Source organism: Vigna unguiculata, chromosome 4 (genome assembly GCF_004118075.2).
Source record: "Vigna unguiculata cultivar IT97K-499-35 chromosome 4, ASM411807v1, whole genome shotgun sequence".
In the NCBI taxonomy this organism is placed as follows: domain Eukaryota; kingdom Viridiplantae; phylum Streptophyta; class Magnoliopsida; order Fabales; family Fabaceae; genus Vigna; species Vigna unguiculata.
This window is the reverse complement of record NC_040282.1, coordinates 34147638-34157234: the sequence shown is the minus strand read 5'-3', so window position 1 is coordinate 34157234 and position 9597 is coordinate 34147638. Positions and strand designations below refer to the sequence as shown.

Below are 9597 nucleotides of genomic sequence, written 5' to 3'. Positions count from 1 at the left end.
AATGTTGTAATCTGAATCAGTTTAATAATGAAAATGTGTGGGAGATAAAAGAGCAGTTTATATACTTACAACAATGCTTTAATCATCATTATCTCGAGTAGTGCGAATATTAATGAGTTTGAATATTGATTGACACGTTTCAAATTGACACGTTTAATGCATTGGAATATACAACGTTTCGTAAGAGGTTTTAAGTGATTCGTGAGATGCGTTACAATTTTTCATATTTATGTAATAATTATAAAAAATTATTAAAATATTAAATATTTAAACTTCACGTTAAATGATTTTGGAATGCGAATGTTATAAAATATAATATTTAATGTTTACGTTAATTTTTTTTTTAAATAATAAGTAATATTTAATGCTTACATTTAAATTTTGAATTTAGATGGAATGATAATTAATTTTGATTAATTCCAAATATAATTAAAATTTATTTAGATTACAAATGTGCTATAATTCTGATTTTCATTTTTTTATCAAAGAACTTCATAATTAAAATAATTACATTGAGAGATAACTATATAACATCAAGAGTGGGTACAAATATAACTACTTAGAAGAAGATGAAGATGAACTGTTTCCTTAGGAAAGCTGAAAAAAAAATAGATCTGGATAAAAAAAAGTGTGGATGTTACCCAACTTCTACTAAGCTCATTCATCTCACAAAAAAAATTCCAAAACAGAACTAAAACAAAAAATATTACAAAAGAAGCAAAAATACAAAGAGATCTGAAGATGAAGATTATCTGGAGCCATGGTGTTGTCTGAAAAAAATCAAAATCTGGGTAAAAAGATGAATTCTTCATTTCAAGCTTGTAAACAAAAAAAAATAGCATCAACAAAAAGTGGGTACAAATATAAGAAGAAGAAGATGCAGTTGATCTGTTTCCTTCAAAAAACTGGAAAAAAAAATCTGGATAAAAAAAAAGAGATGTGGACGTTACCCAACTTTTACTGAGCTCATTCATCTGAAAAAAAATTCCAAAACAGAACTAAAACAAAAAAATATTACAAAAGAAGCAAAAGTACAAAGAGATCTAAGATCTAAAGATGAAGATTAGCTGAAGCCATGGTGTTGTCTGAAAACAATTAAAATCTGGGTAAAAATATGAACTCTTCATTTAAGCCTGTAAACAAAAAAAAAAATAGCATCAATAGAAAGTGGGTACAAATATAAGAAAGAAGATGAAGATGAAGATGAACTCTTTCCTTCAAAAACTCGAAAAAAAAAAGATTTGGATAAAAAAAGAGAGATGTGGACGTTACCCAACTTCTACTGAGCTCATTCATCTGAAAAAAAATACCAAAGAAGAACTAAAACAAAAAAATATTACAAAAGAAACAAAAATACAAAGAGATTTGAAGATGAAGATTATCTGAAGTCATGGTGTTGTCTACAAAAAATCAAAATTTGGGTGAAAAGATGAACTCTTCATTTCAAACCTGTAAACAAAAAAAAAAATAGCATCAACAAAAAGTGGGTACAAATATAAGAAGAAGATGATGAAGATGAACTGTTTCCTATAGAAACTCGAAAAAAAATACAGATCTGGATAAAAAAAAATAAGAAATGTGGACGTTACCCAACTTCTACTGAGCTGATTCATCTGAAAAAAAATTCCAAAACAGAACTAAAACAATAAAATATTACAAAAGAAGCAAAAATACAAAGAGATATGAAGATGAAGATTATCTGGAGCCATGGTGTTGTCTGAAAAAATTAAAATTTGGGTAAAAATATGAACTCTTCATTTCAAGCCTGTAAACAACAAAAAATAGCATCAACAGAGAGTGGGTAAAAACATAAGAAGAAGATGATGAAGATGAACTCTTTCCTTCAGAAACTCGAAAAAAAAAACAGATTTAGATAAAAAAAAAAGAGTTGTGGACGTTACCCAACTTCTACCGAGCTCATTCATCTGAAAAAAAATTCCAAAAGAGAACTAAAACAAAAAAATATTACAAAAGAAGCAAAAATACAAAGAGATCTGAAGATGAAAATTATCTGAAACCATAGTGTTGTCTGAAGAAAATAAAAATCTGGGTGAAAAGATGAACTCTTCATTTCAAGCCTGTAAGCAAAAAAAAAATAGCATCAACAAAAAGTGGATACAAATATAAGAAGAAGAAGATGAAGATGAACTATTTCCTTCAGAAACTCGAAAAAAAAAACAGATCTAGATAAAAAAAAAGAAATGTGGACGTTACCCAACTTCTACTGAGATCATTCATCTGAAAAAAATTCCAAAACATAACTAAAACAAAAAAAATATTACAAAAGAAGCAAAAATACAAAGAGATCTGAAGATGAAGATTATCTGGAACCATGCTGTTGTCTGAAAAAACTCAAAATCTGGGTAAAAAGATGAACTCTTCATTCCAAGCCTGTAAACAAAAAAAAATAGCATCAATAGAAGGTGGGTATAAATATAAGATGATGAAGATGAAGATGAACTCTTTCCTTCAAAAACTCGAAAAAAAAAGATCTAGATAAAAAAAAAGAAGAAATGTGGACGTTATCCAACTTCTACTGAGCTCATTCATATGAAAAAAATTCCAAAACAGAACTAAAACAAAAAAATATTACAAAAGAAGCAAAAATACAAAGAGATCTGAAGATGAAGATTATCTGGAGCCATGGTGTTGTCTGAAAAAATCAAAATCTGGGTAAAAAAGATGAACTCTTCATTTCAAGCCTGTAAACAAAAAAAAAATAGCATCAACAGAAAGTGGGTACAAATATAAGAAGAAGATGAAGATGAACTCTTTCCTTCAGAAACTCGAAAAAAAAAACAGATCTAGATAAAAAAAAAAGAAATGTGGACGTTACCCAACTTCTACTGAGCTCATTCATCTGACAAAAATTCTAAAAAAGAACTAAAACAAAAAAATATTACAAAAGAAGCAAAAATACAAAGAGATCTGAAGATGAACATTAGGTGGAGTCCATGCTATTTCGATGGACTGAGAAAGAGCGGAGAAAATCAAAAGAAAGTCCTGCAACAAATAATGAGAAAGTGAGAATGAGAAGAAGATGAAGAGAGAATGAGAAACGAAAAGTCAGAAAGAGAGAGAAGAGGTTTAAGAGAGAGAATTGAATCTGAAATTTGAAAGTGGAGAGAGAGGAAAAAGAAGCGGTGGGATACGTGGAGAGAAATAATTGATTTTGTTTTTGAATTTTTTTACGAAGTGCCAAAATCATGAGAGCATGACACGTAAGTGTTTTTACTTTTTGTAGATAAATTTTTTTGAATTGAAGTGTGTGATATATAGTATTTAATTGAAGAAGTTGCTATTTGTTAGTTCCCATTTGTATATAGATATAGATGTGAAAATTGTAATTCCTTAAAATATAAAACACAGGGTTTGCAGAAGACACACTTTTTCATTCAATGAATAACAGAAGCCATTTCCTTCTCTCTTTCTTAGGATCAACTCTTTTAGCTTTGGACTATGAATCATTTGCAACCAATCAGGGTTATGTAAACCATTGAAGGCAAGATGTGTTAGGAAACTGATATTAGACAACCACTTTCCATCCTTAGGTTTGACATCAAAATCTCCACCAAGTCTAAGAGCGTGCAAGAAAGGAAGATTCCCAACCTGGAATGGGAGTGCTCCAGAAAAGGAATTTCCGCTAAGATCAAGGTACCTCAACTGTGACAGATTTGCAAATTGAGAAGGGATTTTCCCATCAAGATTATTTGCAAATTGAGAAGGGATTTGCAACTGTAGACAGCATGTGGTAGTCATCTATGAGGCCATGTTTGAAGTTGAGGAGTGTCTGTCTCTCCCTCTCAGTGCACTTTATTTCTGAGCTATTGTGGAATCCCAGAATAGGTGCTGCAGCATGCATGAGAAGCAAGAGAAGTGCATAAAATCGTTCCATGAAATGAACACAGCAAAAAACAGAGATCCTCAAATGTTATCAGCTTATTCTAAGTTGTGAAAGTGTGAAAGGCAGAAGCACGAATGATTGGTTATATAAGGAATTGGGGAGAGTAGAGTGGTGGCGGTTGGCATCTATTAATTTTCACCGCTCACATTCACAACAGTTAATATTTAAAGCATCGAAAAATAGAAGTTTAATTGTCTTTATATTTTTGAAGACTTGCTATTTAAAAGTTTATGCAATTGTTTCAAATTCTAAATTTGATGTGATTGTACAAATAATTTTCTAACCCGTTAAAAGAGTTAGAAAAAGATATATAATACAACAATAATATATATTATATACATAACTATACTTTTTGTAATTGATTAAAAGAATTAAATTCACACATTTCTGTGTATGGAAGACTACGTTAGTCAAAAAATTCGAATAGAGACTAATTTTAAATTTCACTTAAACTCGAGGAACAAAAATATATTTAACCCTAAATTTATTTACAATTCTTTTCAGAATATTTGTAACTTTTTATCACAACTGCAAAAAACAAAAAGGAGATGTACCTATTCATCAATCAAGTGATGGTATAAACTTCACACACATGGCTATCAACGGTGCTTTCCTTCTTCCGAGATCAATCAGAAGTGCCTAGTACAACTGCAATAGCCTACAAGTTTTGTATAACCGTCAATTGGTTTATTACAACATAAATAACGACGGAATTATATTTGACTGTGTCAAATTAGAATATATTATTTTAACTAAATCATTTAATATGATAACAAATTAAATATTTAACAATATTTTATACCAAACAAATAAAACTTAAGCATTTTAAAAAATCATAGTTACGAAAATTCAATATTCTTCTTTTAAAATAAAAATATCATCTGAGAAAATATGTTACATGATTAGATACAAATAAATATTTCATCATTGAATTATGAATAATAATATTGAGTCATGAAATGCATTTTTTTTTCTTTTTTCCCCTCTGTAATACACTTGCCTTAAAGCAATAAGTATTATTTATAGTAAGGGTAATTACTAAAATTGCTAAACTAGATGAACAAATATAATACTGCTCCTAATAATTAGATTATATTTAATTACAGTTTTTTGTTCAAAATATGTATTCTGCTTTCTTTGTGAAGCAAATATTGATATATTTGATCAACATACCTTTTTCCTGCAATTAGGTCACCTACACTTGCCACATTGTTCATACATACCGATTGTCAATCTGTTTAAGAAGTCCAGATAAGCATTTTTCCAAGAACTCCAAAGTAGTATTGGTCCTAATAAGCCCCAAAATCCAGTGAAGTATCCAATCCCCATGCTCATGTACAATGCCTCATAGAAAACACTATCTTCATCATCATTTATTGCTTCCGCTTCCGAAAGTTTTCCTGTTGTTTGATCTCCGTCTCCATAACAACTTTTGTTAAGTTGCTCACCACAAAGGTACATATTTCCTTCAAAACTAGATGCATCGAAGGTTTCAAAATGTCTTCCTGATGGGATTCTTCCAGAAAGAAAATTGTGTGACAAGTCTAATTTGCCTAGATAGTCAATTTCGGATAGAGGAAGAGGAATTCCTCCACTGATTTGATTTCTTGATAAGTCAAGGGATTCCAGTGAACTTAAATTTCCTATCTCTGAAGGAATTTTTCCACTCAGATTATTTCTTGATAAGTTCAAGGAAACTAACCCAGCCAAATATCCAATCTCTTTTGGTATTTCACCCTTTAACTTATTACTTGAAAGATCAATGCCCTTAATTAACTCTGGATTCTTGAACCTCTGTTCCACACCTTTCCATATCAAGCTTATGTTAAAGGGATACTCTTCCTCAACAAAATAGTCATAAATTTTAGTATAAGGGATATATATCAAATACATACGATTTAGAGTGCCACGTGTGTGGATGCCCTTTTTAGACATGGCAGTCAATTCCTTTAAGCATGATGGAATTCCTTTTGATAACATATTCTTCGAAAGATCCAATAATTGAATATAGTTCAAATAACAGAGTTGAATAGGAAGATTTCCAGAAAAGTAATTCTCTCGCATGTTCAAGATTATCAACTGTTGCATACTTTCTCCGATCCATGATGGTATGGGGCCGGACAACATATTTTTACCCACATCCAACATCATTAAATTGCTGCAATTCTTCAAGGTCGAAGCTAATTCACCTGTCAGGTTATTGTTTCCTAAAACCAAGACATTCAATTCAACAAGGCTGCCCATAGACAAAGGAATCCTCCCTGACAATTTATTGTTGCTTAAATCAAGATACCATAACCGATCTACAGATGTCCAACAGTCAGGGAGCTGTCCCTTCAGTTGATTGTTTGACAAATCTAAAATCCACATTTCGGAGTTGCCTTGGTTACATATGAATGAAAACAGATCTGAGAATTTATTGTTAGAAAGCCTCAATTTTGAAGCTTGTAGTAAAAACGATGGTATTTTGCCTTCAAACTGATTTGAATTTAGAATTACCGATGGTGCATAGTGAAGCTTCAATGATATATTAGGAATCGGACCACTGAGATTGTTGTGAGACATATTCAATGTTCTCATATTTTGCAAGTTGTCCCAAACCCAATCCGGTACGTAATTAAGCCCATTGTCGGAAATATCGAGGTCACTTAACGAACTTTGAGTATGGAGCCAACTAGGAAAACTAGGATCCAACTTGCAAGATCTTAGTCCCAAATTTTGTAACTGGAAAGGTGGAACCCAAGTAGGGACAAATTTTACAGACAATGAGTTATTTGACAAAGATAAGTACCTTAATTTGGAAAAATTGGAAAGATGGGATTCAGTGACGTCACCCTCCAAGCAATTTCCATCCAATAACAAGTACTCCAACTCAGATAGCAATCCAATGCTTTTAGGTAATGTTCCTGTAATGTTGTTAGAGGATAAATCCAAAATCTGAAACACGTGCTTGTTGCACCATGATGAATTCTGAAAGAAGCTAGAAAATTTTCCGCTCAACTTGTTCTTGGAGAGGATTAAACTCTTCAATGTGCTGATGTTCCCAAAGAAAGATGGAATCTCGCCTTGCAGTTTGTTACCATGGAGGTCAAGAACTTCAAGAGAGTTCATTACTTTTCCAAATCCATCTGGAATGGGACCTTCCAACATGTTATTATAAAGTTGAAGTGTACGAAGATTGGTAGTGGAGTTGAAGAGCCAGTCAAATATGGATGATGATTTCAACAGATTTGAGGAGAGATCAAGCGAGGCAAGAGAAGATGAAGAATTCGCAATTGTAGTAGCTGATATGAGAAAATTATCATCCCTAAGACTACAGTTTCGCAAATAAAGATTTTGAAGTTTTGAAGCTAAGATGGAAGTACCTTCAAATGATGTCATATTATTATAGGAAAGGTCAAGGATCACAAGAGAAGGAAAGATTGAGTGGACTGGAGATGACAAAACAAGGTCATTATGAGAAAGATAAAGCTCTTGAAGATTAAGGCTAAAGTTAGACAGTAATTGAAATGTTGAGGATGTGAGCATATTATCAGAAAGGTCAAGGATCATAAGAGAATTGGAAAAGTTGGAAGGTGAATAAAACAGAGAATGAATATGGGTATCTGAAAGAGAACAGTCAACTAGCCTCAACTCTTTTAAATTTGGAAAAGTAATCGTTGTTAACCAGTCAAGATTTTGTAAATAATACAGGGCAAGATTTGTTAGGGAATGGAGATTAGACAACCACTTTGCATCCTCGGGTTTAACATGAAAATCACCATCAAGTCTAAGAGTTTGCAAGAAAGGAAAATCGGCAACCTGGAAAGACAATGTTCCAGAAAAGGAATTTTGACTAAGATCAAGGTACTTCAACTGTGACAAATTTCCAAGTTGAGAAGGGATTTTCCCATCAAGATTATTTCCACTAAGATCAAGATACCTCAACTGTGACAGATTTCCAAGTTGACGAGGGAGTTCCTCATCCAAATTATTGTAACTGAGATCGAGATACCTCAAGTGTGTAAGGCTTCCAAGTTGGGTAGGAATGCTGCCACTAAAATAACAATTGGACAGATTGAGATATCTTAAGTTGGTAAGTGAGGCAATGAGTTGTGGGATGTGACTCCCTTCAAAAATATTGGAGCTGAGATCCAAATGTTGAATATTTTGCAAAGGAAACAATGAACTGATATTGACTGCACCTCTCAAAAATTGTGTATCCGAACCACGGAGACGAAGGAAGCTTACATGACCTGTTTGATGGTCGCATTGAATGCCTTTCCATTTGCAACAATCTGTACTGTTTTCATCATCCCTCCATGTAGACAGCATGCCATAGGCATCTATGAGGCCATGTTTGAAGTTGAGGAGTGCCTGTCTCTCCCTCTCAATGCACTTTATTTCTGTACTATTGTTCAATCCGAGAATGGATTCTGCAGCATGCAGCAAGAGCAGGAGAAGTGCATAACAGAGTCTAGGAAAACAAGTAGTCATTTGGTGATATGAAATACGTAAGAGTGTGAAACAAGGATCTTGAATTTGATCAGTGTGAAGTGTGAATGGCCAAACCAAAACGATTGAATATATATAAGCGTTCTGGTAGAGTATAGTGCTTGGGGTGGTGTCATTTTTCCACCAAATATGCTTTTTGATGCACCCACTACTTTTAATTACATGCACTCAAAATACCATCATCATGATTCATGTGTAGAATTTTTGTTGGGCTCCGTGCGATCAAACAGAAAAGGAGTTTTCACACCAATAACTTATGACAAATAGACTAACATGTTTCATAACTAACGTCAAATGTTTCATACTATTATTATTAATAAAATAATGCGAGAAAACGTGAAGGAGGCTTTGAAACAGTTTCAGTACAATAGAAAGTGATAGTTGACTTGAGTTGAAACATGAATGAAAAGTATTGAGAAAATTATTGGGGATGAAAACAAGAGATGAAGAAAAAATAGTTATTATGATTGTAACGTTGAATATTTACCGAGAATATGAAACATGTGTACATGAATTGAACAAATTCATTGTTGCATTCAATGTCTTGCCGTTTGCAGCAATCATGACCATGTACACATCATGTCACACGCATACGACTACGGACACGCCTCTTGGAATTGATTCTTACATATTCTTGTCATTCTTCAAAAAATAAAAAACAAAAATAGAATGTACAACCATTTTTTAATAGCAATATAATTGTGAAATTAACTGATTCGTATGTTAATTCCGGGCCAAAACTCTTCTTCAAACGTGCAAGTTGCTAATTAACTAAACTTTCAGGAGATAATTTGACAGAAAAAATGGATGTTGAATTGTATATCGTTCTATTTTTTTGATTCAAGTTATATATTACACACATCAAATAAAGAGAATAATATTTAAATAAATTTATTAAATTTATGAATTGACATACTACGATTAATATTAACTGTATTTATTCATTATCATCCGCTGCAGCACAAGACCCTTAACTAGAAATAAATAAATAAATGGGTATGTTCAATCATATTAGGTTTAGAGTTATTAGAAAAGTGGTGTTAAAAATAAAATATAAAATTAAAAGGGAACGACGTTAGAAATGTATTATGCAAAACAACTCAGTGAAATCAGAGTCTAGAAACAACATTTTGACATAAATTACTTACTAAAAACATTCAAACTATAACACTGAATACATATCTTGCACTTTTATAGAT

The 9597-nt window shown here is 32.1% G+C and overlaps 1 protein-coding gene across 1 annotated transcript; it reads right to left on the bottom strand.

Annotated features, from left to right (window-relative positions):
* Positions 1 to 5083: 5083 nt before the first annotated feature.
* Positions 5084 to 8429, bottom strand: LOC114182590 (receptor-like protein EIX2). The gene has a single exon (XM_028069486.1). It carries the CDS (start codon positions 8378 to 8380, stop codon positions 5096 to 5098), a length of 3285 nt encoding a protein of 1094 aa, XP_027925287.1. The 5' UTR covers positions 8381 to 8429; the 3' UTR covers positions 5084 to 5095.
* Between the last annotated feature and the right edge of the window lie 1168 nt (positions 8430 to 9597).